General features: G+C 39.2%; 2 protein-coding genes across 2 annotated transcripts; both read left to right on the forward strand.

Annotated features, from left to right (window-relative positions):
• The first annotated feature begins 4,732 nt into the window (after window positions 1–4,732).
• Window positions 4,733–8,257, forward strand: LOC125190926 (uncharacterized). The gene is made up of 5 exons (XM_048088348.2): window positions 4,733–4,946; window positions 5,382–5,633; window positions 5,728–5,868; window positions 6,072–6,761; window positions 7,725–8,257. The coding sequence occupies exons 1-5, from the start codon at window positions 4,839–4,841 to the stop codon at window positions 7,992–7,994; spliced, it is 1,461 nt and encodes a 486-aa protein (XP_047944305.1). The 5' UTR covers window positions 4,733–4,838; the 3' UTR covers window positions 7,995–8,257.
• An 853-nt stretch (window positions 8,258–9,110) lies between these two features.
• Window positions 9,111–14,030, forward strand: LOC125188676 (uncharacterized). The gene is made up of 6 exons (XM_048085672.2): window positions 9,111–9,534; window positions 10,156–10,407; window positions 10,510–10,650; window positions 11,205–11,954; window positions 12,703–13,405; window positions 13,609–14,030. Exons 1-6 carry the CDS (start codon window positions 9,418–9,420, stop codon window positions 13,728–13,730), a joined length of 2,085 nt encoding a protein of 694 aa, XP_047941629.1. The 5' UTR covers window positions 9,111–9,417; the 3' UTR covers window positions 13,731–14,030.
• The last annotated feature ends 1,009 nt before the right edge of the window (window positions 14,031–15,039 follow it).

Genomic DNA, 15,039 nt, shown 5'->3' on the forward strand with positions numbered 1-15,039 from the left:
GGACTAAAATGAAAAAATGGAACTCCTATTCGTGGACAGAGGGAGTAATACTTAAATCAAAAAACAAAAATTTTAAAAAATTTGGGATGTAAAAAACAGCATCCCCTGGACCCTGCCGTGATTCTTCCACGGCAGGGGATCCAAGCCCCTTTCATCACAGCAGGGATCGAAGCCCCTTTCAAACATGTCAATCATTTATTAATCGGGCAAGATCTTTAATTAATTTAAGCAAATTCCATCAATTAAGAAAATTTGACCAATGAATAGGTAAATTTACCTATTAATAATGGGACCCACTCTCTATTAATACTATGTCCACTATCATTTTCCTTTCTATCTTTTTATTTTACCATTGCACATTTAATTCAAGTCCATTTTATACTTAGGACAAATGGAGTAAGTATTAGTATTAATTTATACTTGGGTAGTTGGGTATAACAAATACTGCAATGCGGGCGGAGTTGTTTGTGTTTGAAACCCTCGAAAATCACTTTATTTTTTCATTTGGTACACGTTTTTTTTTGTTTTTTTCCCCTTAATATTTTTATATAAATTTAGTATTTTATATTTTCGGTGAAATGTGTTATTTTTAAAATTATTACCTCAATGTTTATGTATACATTTTTTAAAAATAGTATAGCTCTTTTTTAGAATGATTACCTCACTATTTTTAAATAGTTTTTCTATGTTTGTATATTTTCAGTATATTTTATAATCTACCACTCCATCAGTCGCGTGCACTTTCCATTTTCAAGATATGGGCATTTTTCATCCATCTCAAAAAAATATAGACATCTCTATTTATGGAAAGTTATCCCTAACTCAATATCAGAATATCGATTTATTTACAACTTATATCATTATAACCCACCATTAGAGCATCTGCAATGGTAGGCTAGCCATCGGCTAGCCGATTGACGTGGCTAGCCGATCGGCTAGCCGAACCATTGGAGTAGGCTAGCGGGAAATCGGCCAAAATTTCGGCGTGGGCTAGCCGATCGCGTTGCGCTGGCCGATGCGCTAGCCGATGCGCTGGCCGCCATTGTGGCGTGCCGATCGGCCAACGATCGGCCAGCGCTATTTTTTAATTTTTTTAAATTTTTTTTTTGAAAAAATATATAATGTATTTTTTAAATGTTTTTTTATGAATTTTTTTTAATTATGTAATTTTTAAATAGGCACACAGACGACGGGCTAGCGGCAAACTATAATGGATTCAAAGCATACTAACATTTGTTAATGTATTTTTTAATAAATTAGTGAGGAGTAGAGTGGGGCGGTGGCTCGTGTGTGGAAGCCCAGATTTTATTTTATTATGTAATTTTTTTTATTTTTGGTTAATGTACTTTTTTTATTTAAATAAAATTAACGAATTTTTTCAGTATATGTGTCGTAAATTTAATTCCGTAAATGTAGTATATTTTGAATTATTTTTATTGCGGCTGGCCTAAATCTGATGTGGCAGATGGTTTTTTTAGTGTTGCTGACGTGGCAGGGGAGAGAATGTCTGGCCTATGGCTGGCCTACCGACCATTGCGGATGCTCTTATAATTTATTTAACACTAACAATAATGTGGGTCTCAATATCCAATAACAATACTTTAACTACTTTTCTCCTCATTTATCTTATTTTATCAATTCTGCAATAATTCTCGTATTATTTCAAATGCACATATTTTTATGGAACAGAGGGAGTACCTTTTATGTGAAGTATATTCTTTTTAGAATTATTTTTGTTTATTATATTTTATGTTTATAAATTTATAATACAAGGTGATATAAGGTGTTTATATCTTGACTTATCTATGTGTTACTACCTCCGTCCCCCAAAATTTGCTACACTTTGACCCGACACGGGTTTTAAGAAATGTAATGAAAAGTGAGTTGAAAGAGTTGGTGGGATGTGAGTCCTACTTTTAAAGTTAGTTTTATAATAAAATGTGAGTATGAATGAGTTAGTGGAATATGGGTTCCACTACAAAAATGGTAAAAGTGAACTGTATCAAATTTTCAGGGACGGACCGAAATAGTAATATGTATCAAATTTTCAGGGACAGAGATAGTACTACATTATCTCTATTTTCTTGTTTTTTTGACATCATTATTTTTTCCGACTACTACGCTATTTTGATAGACAAACATCATATGTATATTTAGATTCTATCACTGTTGTATTTTCGATAATATCGATTCTTTCAACGACTGTGCTATTTTGATCGACAAACATCATATATATTTAGATTCTATCACTCATCATTTAATAATTTCTAGCTCATTATCATCTATACTCTCGCATTCTCCTATCGTCCATGCTGTAATTACTTCCAATGATACTAATACCAGAATATATTCTAGGCTTGAATGGTTGGACCGTCGGTATAAAAATCCTAACTTTGTCATTAACTACTCACACAATTTGATAAAACATTCTTATTATTGGACCATGTGGTCGTGTAGATTAAACCTATATTTGTAGGATAGGACATAGGAGTACTATGTTTTTGTATTAACCTCAAACTTAATCTAAATACTGAATAATGAATAGCTACGCTAATGTCCTCATTAACTAATCGGTCCAGCTTTTAAAGTATCACCAATTTATAACATGGTTGTCAAATGTCAACCTTTTATTCACTCCTTTAACAGCATCCGCAATGGTGCTTAGGCCAGCCATAGGCCAGCCATTCTCTCCCCTGCCACGTCAGCAACACTTAAAAACCACCTGCCACGTCAGATTTAGGCCAGCCGCAATAAAAACAATTCAAAATATACTATATTTACGGAATTAAAATTGCGATATACGGAATTAAATTTACGACACATATACGGAAAAAATAATCCATTCCATTAAAAAAAATTACAAAGATTTAAAAAAAAAGTACATGATTTTTTTTTTAAAAAAAAAGGGCATCAACACACGAGCCCCGCCACTCTCTACTCCTCATCGCCGTCGCCGTCGTCCTCGTCGTCGCCGCCGCCGCCGCCACCCGTGGTATCTGAGCCAACGTCGGAACCCCCAGCCGTGACCTCGCGATCTCTAAATCAGCACGCATGCTCTCGAGCATCTCGTGAAGAAACCTCTTCTCCGTCGGGTCAGTGGCGTTCTTCCACTCTAGGAAGACCTGTAACATCTGAGCCCGCGTTTGGTTACGCGAATGGAGAGTGTACTCGAGTGGGGCGGGTGGGAGGGCGGAGGACTGGACCTCGCGGGGCGATAGGGGGGATCCGCCCCTCGCAGCCCGCTGCGCCCGCTTGTGTCCAACCGGGCTGGGGCGACCAGTAAAAGAAGGAGGGGATGGAAACTCCTCAGCATCCGGGGGGAGGTCGTGGGATCCGCCGCTGCTGCCGCTGTAATCGCCGCTATAGTTCAGTCGCTGCTTCTTCGGCCACCCAGCGTCGAACCCCGCCCGGAACTTCTCGGAGTCCTTCAACAACAAGAAGCACTCCCAGAAGGTGAACTCCTTATACTTCCTCTCCAAGGGGAACTGACTCGCGGCTATCCTCCGGGCGTCGTCCTCAGTCTGCCCACTTCTGAGCTGACGGAGGGCGTTGGCGTACAAATTCGCAAAACGGCCCACCGCGGCCCTGGTGCGCTCCCACCCCTTCCGGACCTCCTCGTTGCTGAAGTCCTTCCCGTGCGGGCAGTGGCTCTTATAGGCAGCTCTGATCTTCGCCCACATGTTGACGACCCGCTGGTTGTTCGCAACCAGTGGATCGTCGCACACCTCCAACCACCCCTTGGCCACCGCGGCGTACTCATCCTCCGTCCACTTCCTCCGGCCAGTGGCAGCGGGCTGCGATGACTCGCCGACCGCCTTGCCCTTCCCCTTCCCCCTCGTCTTCTTCTTCGGCACGGCCGGCGTCGCTGGAACGGGAGTATTATCGTCCCCGAGATCGATCCCCATATCATGCAATGACAGAAGGTCATCGCCAGAGAACTGCGTCTCCACCGGGGTCGACGTGTGAGACGAAGCCGTCAAAAAATCAAGCGAGGACCGATATACCGCGTCCCCTCCCGGCATCCCGGGATGCATACCGTGCGGCATCCCCCCCTGCCACATCATCCCCATCATCTGCTGCAGCATCATCTGCTGCTGCATCTGGGGCATACCCCCCCACCCGGGCGCTGACTGCCCGCCGCTCCCCTGCCCGCCGCCCGGCATCCCCCACAGCATACCCCCCTGGTTCACCCCATCGCCCCCGCCATCATCCCCATCATCTGATTCCAAGGGATGTTAAACCCCGGGCCCATCTGCCCCCATCCAGATCCCACGGGTACTGTGGGAGTCTGAGATCCGCTCGTCGCCGGACTGGACTCGTTGTTGTGATCCATCGCTCGATGATGCTCTTGTACAGAAAGTTAGAGAGAGAGAAAACTCGTTAAAACAAGTGGTGCAAATGAAAATGAAACGAAAATCGCGTTTATATATGATTTTAAAAAAAAAAAAAAATTGAAAATCGGCGCTGGCCGATCGCTGGCCGATCGGGCCTCCACAATGGCGGCTAGCCGATCAGCTAGCGCTTCGGCCAGCGACGAGCGATCGGCCATCCCACGCCGATCCGCTCGCCGAAATCACCCTCGCCGATTGCAATGGTTCGGCTAGCCGATCGGCTAGCGCGACGAATCGGCTAGCCGGTCGCTAGCCGACCATTGCGGATACTCTAAACACGCAAACAAGTAAAGTCTCTCTCTCTCTGGTTTTACACCAACTTTCTTAGCGGCCAGCTTTTACATGTTAATAGAAATTGATGATTGAATTTTTGTTTCCGATTTGTGCCTGAGCTCCGATTTTGTGAATTACTCAGGAAACATAAATTTTCGCTAGGGTTGGAGGTCGATGAAGCGACCTAGAATGAGTTTCGACTCGCCGATTGTGGATGTATGGAGACGAGAGCTCGGCCAACTTTCCTCTACAAACTTCGCTAACCGCCTTGCCGCTTCTCAGGTCTTCATTTGACTCCTCTACCTTGATAATTTAGCTTCTCTTTTTGTTATCAGTTTCAGTATTTTTTTCACTCAATCGATCTTTGCAGCTGTATATATCTGTAAATGTCATCAATGGTTGCTTTAGATGGAAACTTATAATAGCTCAATAGTTAAGTATAAATTCTTATATATGAGAGTGTGGATCACATTTGGAAAATTCTATTCTAGTCTCCGTTACATATGATAATTTGAATGAAATGCCACATTTTTGGATTACTACTTGGATGCTTCATGTTTGTGCAATTGCATATCCACATTCTCCTTTTAGAAGCATTTAAAAGGATATTCTCTATTTTGTTGGTTGTTTTTATGCGATAATTGAGATTCTGAATGGATAGTTTGGCGGCCTCTTCGTTAGGAAAGTTGTTTCAATTCATTGGTTCTTTGTTTTCAGGATCTGGTGGTTCGACTTGATGTCCTGCGAAAACTAGATAACCACTCTGGTAGAGTGAACGCACTTTGTTTCAATGCGTCCGGTGATGTCCTTGTATCAGGTTCTGACGATATGAAGATCATACTCTGGGACTGGGAATCCGGTCGAGTCAAACTTTCTTTCCTTTCTGGTCATCGTAACAATGTTTTACAAGCAAAGATGATGCCTTACACAGAGGATCGGAGCATTGTTACAAGCGATGCTGATGGGCAGGTAATTTCTTTTTTTCTCTGTCTCATCCTCTCCCACACCCACACCCTAAACTTTTCATATGATCATTCTCAAACAAGTAAGTTTTTACGTTCAGTTGAGACACGCTCAGATTCGTGAGAGCAAAGTGGAGACTAAACTGCTTGCAGAACATGATGGGGGAGTGCCCAATTTAGCCATTGAACCAGGAAGCCCTCACGTTTTTTACACCTGTGGTGAAGATGGATTGGTTCAGCATGTGAGTGCACACTTCTAAAATAGCACTTGTGTATTTTTAGTTTTGACTATAGACCTATCCCTGGTTTATATTCTCTCTCCTTTCTTGTTCTTATAGTAGAAAATTAGGAATAAATCCTACTATTGCAACAGTTAGTGGTATATCATTATATGCTGTTCTATGATTATTTATATTCTATTGCCTAAACATTAAGTATCTTGCAGATTGACTTGAGAACCGAAAGAGCTACTAGGCTCTTTACTTGTCAGCCTCTTATCAGTCATAGTTATCATCGTTCTTTATATCTAAGTGCAATTACCATTGATCCAAGAAATCCAAATTTATTTGCTGTTGGTGGATCAGACACATTTGCTCGAGTTTATGACATTCGTAAATGTAAATGGGACGGATCATCTGAATTTGGGCAGCCTGTTGACATATTCTGCCCCAGTCATTTAGTCAATGATGATAGTGTGGGAATAACAGGGTTGGCATATTCTAGTCAAAGCGAGCTTCTTGTGTCTTACAATGATGAGCTCATATACCTGTTTGCGAAGGATCTTGGATTTGGACCTAATCTTCGAGATTCACATTTTTCTAGTGTTGAGGGCGATATAGAAGCTGCTCCACAGTCATATAAAGGGCACAGAAACTCTGGCACAGTGAAGGGAGTGAACTTTTTGGGCCCTAAATGTGAGTATGTTGTGACTGGATCAGATTGTGGTAGGATTTTCATTTGGAATAAAAAAGGTGGGAAGGTTGTCCGAGTTATAGAGGCACACAGATCGGACGTGAATTGTGTTGAGACTCATCCTCATGCTACCGCGTTAGCCAGTACTGGATTTGAGGATGATATAAAAATGTGGATTCCAAAATCCATTGATAAATCCATTCTACCCACAAATATTCAGAAGGTATGTTTATATTTTTACATGGTTTTTATAGTTTTAAATGTTGTGAATGCTTTTTAGTTTTTTTTTCCCCTTATTTGCTAAATTTGGCGAAATTACGTGTTTGCATTTTAAAGTGATGCTCCCAGTGGCGGAGGCAGAATAGAAAAATGGGTACAACTGTACCCAAAATCAAAACATTTATGCCATACTGAGATAATTTTCATACAAAGAATTTTCTGTGGTCTAGTGATAGAGTGCGGTTTTGGTGACTTGTGTGCAGAATGAAATGTTAACTTTTTCAATATATTACGTGCACAATGATGTTTATGGAGTATTATTTCTATCTTCTTTTTTCTAATCTTTTCATTACCTTTCATAGTATAAAATTTAATTATGTTCAAATGATTACAATTATCCTAATCTTTTCTTTACCTCTCATAATAAAAAGTTTATGTTCAAAATTATATATAAAATTCCAAAATTGTCATTTTCGTACAAGAAATTGTTCATCTAATTCCACCACCCCTTTAAATTTGTCATTTTTTTTATTTAATCTTTGATTTGTTTGTAGTAGAGTTTATGTTTAGAATTAGTAAACAAAATTCTTCTTTTGAACCCCCTCTACTATTTAACAACCAGTTCCTACAACTTTTTGGAACGAAATTGTCACCCTCGTTCAAAAATATTTTCTTCTAATTCTACTATCAAATTTATTGTCTTAAATCTTGTCATTCATTTCTTCACTTTGTTCTCCTTTCTTCACTTTGTTCTCCTTTCTGTCGTCGTCGTCGTCGCATCATCATCATCATCATCATCATCCTCATCATCATCGCACTCTAATTATTTCTTCTAAACCCTAATTATTAGCGCACCCCCGAACCTAAAATTTTAGATCCGCCACTGGATGCTCCTAGAATGCATCCCTCTTGAGATATTCTATGGATTTGGAAGATGTTCTAACGTTTCCACATTACTTAATTACAGGAAAGGGTCTTGAATTTGACACCTCATATATTAGGTCACTTGTACGGTTTCGATGACAACAGCGATGGCGATGATGAGTTTGTCTGTTCGGACACTGATGATAGCGGCGAAGAAGATGGTGGTGATGGAGAAGACGACGGCGATGAAGATGAGGAGGATATAGATGATGAAGACGAAGATGAGGAGGATATAGATGATGAAGACGAAGATGAGGACGACGAAGATGAAGAGGACGAAGATGAGGACGACATTTCCGAGCGCAGAAGCTAAAGAACTTGAAGTTATTGCGAGAAAAATCTCAAGGCGAGGGTAATTTCTACAGCTGCGCAAGTGAGACTTGAGTGATCGTGGTGATTTCGATTGGTGATAGAAACTATGGTTAATTTTAAATGAGTGTAAATAAGTGGGAAAACTCTTATGCTGTGAGGGTGGAGAGAAACTCAACTTTCATCAGCACGCAGCAAACTGGCTGGGGTGGGTGGTGCCTACCAAATTCTATAATTGGATAAACGTTAAAATCTTTTTTTATCAAATTGTTAGGGTTAAAATTTTAATTTATTAGTACATCCTATTTAGAAGACTAAGACTATAAAAATAAACTCAAATTGGAAATTATAAATAGTTTAGATAAATAAGACGTACACAAACTAAATCACAAATTTTGATTAATTGTGCCAATTTTCCACTCTAAGTTTTTTTGCCATAAAATATTAGTACTATAATCGATAAAATAGAATTTGTTTATATGTTTATGTATTTTATACCATCATTCCTGATCAATCATTTGTACATTTGGACGAATAATAAACTGCCATATGCCAATCATAAAAAATGCTTAAGGGTAAATTTTCAAGGACTGCAATATCCAATACGCTAGACTGCAATTTTTGCCGTCTGCAATACCCAATACGCGTTTATACTATTGCAATCTAGCGTCTATAATATTGCAGTCTAGCATGGTGTCTCGGGGTTCGGTGGTTGCGCTTGCAAGTTCTCCGATGTGACGGTCTCGACCAAGACCTGTGGTGACCGGTGGACCTGTAACATGAGGCACACATGTGGTCTTGGTCTGGTGGTCTTGGTTTGAGGGGAGGATTGTGAGGGCAAAACAATTCTCACATCGGAGAATGAACAAGACTTGCAAGTGTATAAATGGGCTACCCCTACTCCATTAGTATGAGGCCTTTTGGGGAGTACCCCAAGAGCAAAACCGTGAAGGCTTTGCCCAAAGCGGACAATATCATACTAATGTAGAGTTCGAGTGTGCGCCACCGAGACCCAATAGAACAGTATCACTTTAAGAGCTTTTGTCATTTCAAAGCATCCTATATTTATACTATGAATAAAAAAATAGTAGTAATTCATATGGGCTCAATTCAATTGGACGGAAGAGTTATATTGATTATTGACGAGATATCTTCACCGTAAGCCAACAGTGGGTTAACTCCGAATCGTAAGTGCAAACACGATTACATCTAATCTATTCTGGTGTTCCTCTCCCATGTGCGCTCTCCCTCTCTAATGGTGTACGTTGATATCTTATCTCCCACTAATGTAATCTCTGGAGCGTTTAAGCGTTAAAAAAACAATTACTCAATCCATGATTGGATTTTGGTTTTGATTATTTGATTGTGCCTGGGCTCCAATTTTCTGAATTATCGGGGATAGAAAAATTCGCTAGGGTTAGAGGTCGATGACGACGAAGAAGCGACCTAGAATGAGTTTCGACTCCGCGATTGTGGATGTATGGAGACGAGAGCTCGGCCAGCTTTCCTCTAGGAACTTCGCTAACCGCCTTGCCGCCTCTGAGGTCAATTCCTTACTCCTCTACTTTGATTTTCTATTAGTTTCAGATATGTTTTTGTGAAATGGTTGCTCGTAAGCTGAGATAATATGTTTGATCAGTGGAAATCTATTAATCCCCTATTTTTAGACAATGTGTGATTATTTATGGGGTGAATTCAGTTCTTCCGTGCTAGCTATAACACACATATGTTTTACTTTTCTATCTGAATCTATTGTTTTGGTAATCCTATTAATATTCTATTGCGGTTTTACTTTTGAATGCCATCAATGGTTAGCTAGACAGTAGCTGAATAAATTAAGTGGTAATCCCCAAAAGTGGTTCAGTGGCCAACATAAATTAGATGAGATGATTAGCTGTTGCTATGAGAATGTGAATCGTGTATAGAGAATTTATTCCAGTGTCTGTTACATATGTTCTTTGGAATGAAAGGCTACATTTTTGCCTTATTACTTATGTACTCGGATGCTTATGGAATTGAACTTTTCACAAACATTTAAATGAATATTCTTTGTTCTGTTATGTGTTTTGATGCATGGGTTGAGTCTTTGCATTGTGAAATTGAAGAGGTAGTTTAGCCTCTGTGTTTGGAAAGTTGTTTCATTGACCTTGGTTCTTTGTTTTCAGGATCTAGTGCTTCGTCTTGATATCCTGCGAAAACTAGATAGGCATCGTGGTTGCGTGAACACTGTTTGTTTCAATGCATCCGGTGATGTTCTTGTATCAGGTTCTGATGATAGGAGGATCATACTCTGGGACTGGGAGTCTGGTCGAGTCAAACTTTCTTTCCATTCAGGTCATGCTAACAATGTTTTCCAAGCGAAGATGATGCCTTACTCAGAGGATCAGAGCATTGTTACATGTGCTGCTGATGGACAGGTGGTTTATTTTTCTATCATTCCACACCCACCTGAACAACCACAACGTACTGCATTTACTTTTTGATTATGCGTTCTCAGAAAAGTGAGTTTTTACATTCAGGTGAGACACGCTCAGATTCGTGAGAGTGGAGTGGAAACTAAACTGCTCGCAGAACATGAGGGGCGAGTGCACAAATTAGCCATTGAGCCTGGAAGCCCTCACATTTTTTATACTTGTGGTGAGGATGGATTGGTTCAACATGTGAGTGGATGTTTCTAGGATTTCACTTATGCATATTTAGTTTTGATTCTTTAGATTTATAGGTCTTGGATGATTTGTATTGATTGTTATTATGTTATTTCATAATGAGTAAAAGTTTTGTGGTCTCTTGTGAGAACAATTATCTGTGCAACTGTCAAATTTATGTGCATTGTTGTTTCTGAATATGGATCACATTGTTGTTGTTGTTGTTGTTTTTTTTTTTTTTTTTTTTGTTCTTGTAGCAACATTGTGAATATAACTTGGTAAAATGCATATCATGGAATTGTGAAAACATATTGGCTAGCACCTTATAACTATTTAGTACATCCTACTCTAGCATTAACCTAGTAAACAACATTGTTAATTATCAAAAGTACACCTCACATGTCCCTTGTTTCTTTTATCTCTTTCCTGGTATCATAAGAGAAAATTAGGAATGAATTCTACTATACTATGTGGCATGACTATTGCAGACAGTTATTTGTCTATCATTGTATGTCGGTCTATTCTTATTTGTGTTTTTTTAATAAGCCCAATCAATATGTATTGTGCAGATTGACCTGAGAACTGAAAGAGCTACTAGGCTTTTAACTTGTCAGCCTCTTCTCCGCCATAGTTTTTTTCGCAATTTGCATCTGAATGCAATTACCATTGATCCACGAAATCCAAATTTGTTTGCTGTTGGAGGATCTGATACATTTGCTCGAGTTTATGACATTCGTAAATATAAATGGAATGGATCATCAGAATTCGGTCAGCCTGCTGACTTCTTCTGCCCCAGTCATTTAGTTGATGATAAAAGTGTGGGAATAACTGGGTTGGCATATTCAAGTCAGAGCGAGCTTCTTGTGTCCTACAATGATGAGTTTATATACCTGTTTACAAAGGATATTGGATTAGGGTCTAATCCATCCATTTCTTCTCAAGTGTCCGACAGCAGTGATGTTGGTGGATTGACCACAGATAATCTTTGGGAGTCATCCTTTTCAAATGCTGAGGACAATATAAAAGCTGCTCCACAATCCTATATAGGGCATAGGAACTCCGAGACCGTGAAGGGAGTGAACTTTTTTGGCCCTAAATGTGAGTATGTTGTGAGTGGATCAGATTGTGGGCGAATTTTCATTTGGAACAAAAAAGGTGGGAAGCTTATCCGAGTTATGGAAGCAGACAAGGACGTAGTAAATTGTGTTGAGACTCATCCTCATGCTACAGTGTTAGCCAGTAGTGGAATTGAGAATGATATAAAAATGTGGGTTCCAAAAGCCATTGATAAAGCCATTCTACCTGCAAATATTCAGAAGGTATGTTTATATATTTCTGCTAGCCTTTATCCGTATTGCCTGTTAAGTAATGGAATCTTGTCGAGTGAGTGAATAAACTCATTTATAGTATTAACTACTAGTCTACTACTACTATGCATGTTGTATGTCAGTATGCTTGAGAAACCTCCATTTCAGTTATAAGACAACTCTCATTGGAGACTGTACAATAGCTAAGGGAAAAATTATATTGCATGGTTACTGCAGTAACATGAAAGTCTACTCAATTTATTTTTCTGATCTTATGTGAAGGACTTTTATTGGCATAGCTTACACATCTTGGCCCTTCGCAGCCACTTGGTTTCCTTGTAAATTAAAATTTGCATTTCTGAAAGTTAATATAGTCTGTCAAATCTGTATCAGTCAAATTGTTAAGCAAGTTTTACTAAAATCATAAGTCTTAGTATAGTTTCCTTTATGGTTGACTTATGTCCTGTTAAATTGGAATTGCCTGTACAAGAAGCTATCCTAAAACTTGAATTAACTCTACAATTTTGTTATAGACGAAGATCAAAGGAATATCATTACAAGATCTCAGTTCACAATTGACGCGTATCTTTGGGCCTACCAAGATTAGCGATTTTCTTTTAGCAAACTCTTCCCCCTTTCTTTGCGCAATTTGGCGAACTTCTTTGTCTGCGTTTTTTCCAAGTGATGTTTTTGATTGAATCTGTCTCGAGATATTCTGCTAATTTGGAGAAAGTTCTGATGTTTCCACATTACATAATAGGATAGGGTCCTGAATTTGATACCTCAAAGATTTGGTTTCTTTTCCTTTGGTGATTTCTATGATGATGATGACGACGACTTCATCTATTCGGACATTGACGATGATACCTATGAAGAAGATGATGACGACAATGAAGATGAAGAAGATGATGATGATAGTGACAGTGACAGTGACAGTGATGGCAGTGATGATGATGGCGAAGGTAAGGATGACAGTGATGATGATGACGATGATGATGGCCATTGTGACAACGAGGGCCAAACCACTGAGAACTACGGCCATGGTGGGAATGAGGTTTTGAATGAGAGGTTGAAAGAGGAAGATGAAAATGAAAGAGGTGATAGTACTGATTTTGTTATTGATAGAGACTTATATGAAGACTGCGAATTTGTTCCTGATGATGAAGGTGATGGCGAAGAAGGTGACAGTGATGATGATGGCGATGGTGACAGCAATGATGATGATGAAGGTAAGGATGACAATGACAACGACAACGATGATGATGGTGGTGGTGGTGGTGGTGGTGATGGCCATGGCGACAATGGTGAACATATAACTGAGAACTATGACCGTGGTGGGAATGAAATTTTGAATGAGCATGTGGAGGAGGAAGATAATAATGAGGGAGGTGATAGTACTGGTTTTGTTGTCGATAGAGACTTATATCAGGACTGTGAATTTGGTCCTGAGACGGGATCCGAAGGTTATAATGACGACTACATTGCTGCTTCTGATGATTATAATTGTAGCGATTTTGGTTGGTGATAGAGTCTTAGGATTTGATTATGACATGGTTTTGACAATGCAAAATGAGTCTAAATAAGTAGGTGCCATGTTTTCTGTTGCTGGTGGTCTTGGTGGTCCTCTGTTCATGCCTTATGATGTTTTTGCACTTTGTATTTCCAGACGACACCCAAATCGGGGGGTTGGATGCACCGTATGGTTTCTCCAGAGGATCTGATGTTGCAGCTTATTTCTTTTCCGAGGCAGAGGACAGGCTCCGAGAACAATGGAAATCTTTCCAGTGATCGAAGTGACCTGCTGCAGCTTCTTCTGACGTTTGACACCAACAGTGATGATGGTTCGGCCGACAGCAGCGACACTGCCGTTGTTGCTGAGGACTGTCCCAGTTGAGGGCAATGTTATTATTATGAAGAATAAAAAGGTGTGGTTGCACCTTGTTAGCATTATTGCTACTGAATCTCAACATCTTTTGGTTTTCATTTTCAGTGTTGCAGTAAGTTTCACCCTTTTGAATTATCAAGTTAGTTGTATATTTTTTGTTCATTCTATATGACTAAAATACGGAAATCTATAGGTTTGGTTAATTTTTCGTGATGCCCCAAATTTATAATTTGAGCTCGGAAAATGTACTATCTTCGAGCAAAAGATTAGCACATTCCAAGACCATTAATGTAAATTTGTTTGATATGTATAGCTAAGATCAATCTGATTGAACCAAAACCAAAACGAAAAATAGCCTTACATGAAAAGGGTTATTTAATGGATGACAATTATGGGGGTTGGGTCATTATCGTGTCAATCTGCTGACGCCTCAACTTAATAAGGATCAATCCGAATGCGAACCTCATCTGTTACCTTCAAATCCAAACATGACTCGTAACCGACACGAACCAGTTAGCAAAATGATGATATACTCCATCCGTCCCTGAAAATTTATCACCTATTTTCTTTTTCGTCCGTCCCTAAAAATTTGTCACTTTTCATTTTTATCATTTTTGGTAGTGGACTCCATTTTCCACTAACTCATTCTCACTCACATTTTATTATAAAACTAATATAAAAAAGTAGGACCCACATATCACTAACTTTTTCAACCCACTTTCTATTATATTTCTTAAAACTCGTGCCGGGTCAAATGGTACAAATTATGAGGGATGGAGGGAGTAATATGGTTGACACAACATAATAATAACACAATAATAATCTGAACATGATATTATTACATGAATTAAAATTGATATTATGTTATTAAACCTGTTTTGTTTTTTTAAATCCGATTTACATAATTTAAACATGATTTACAAGAACATAGAGAAAAAAATAAAAATATTACTCCATCCGCAAGTAAGATTACCCTTTCCTTGGGCGGTATGAGATTTTATACAACTTTGTTTTGTGTGAATTGAGAGAATAAAGTATGAGAAAGGAATAAGGTAGATATAAAAGTGTTTTCATTTTTAGTACCTAGTCATCTTGGTTGGAACAAATCAAAGAACAAAATGAGTTTATCTTCGATGGGACGACGGAAGTACATTTTAATGTGTACTACTGCATGAATGCAATCCAACCTGAACACAATTAAAAAAGCATCAT

The sequence above is a fragment of the Salvia hispanica genome, chromosome 5, assembly GCF_029641045.1.
Source record: "Salvia hispanica isolate PSC_SH4W2 chromosome 5, Shi_PSC_v1, whole genome shotgun sequence".
Classification (NCBI taxonomy): domain Eukaryota; kingdom Viridiplantae; phylum Streptophyta; class Magnoliopsida; order Lamiales; family Lamiaceae; genus Salvia; species Salvia hispanica.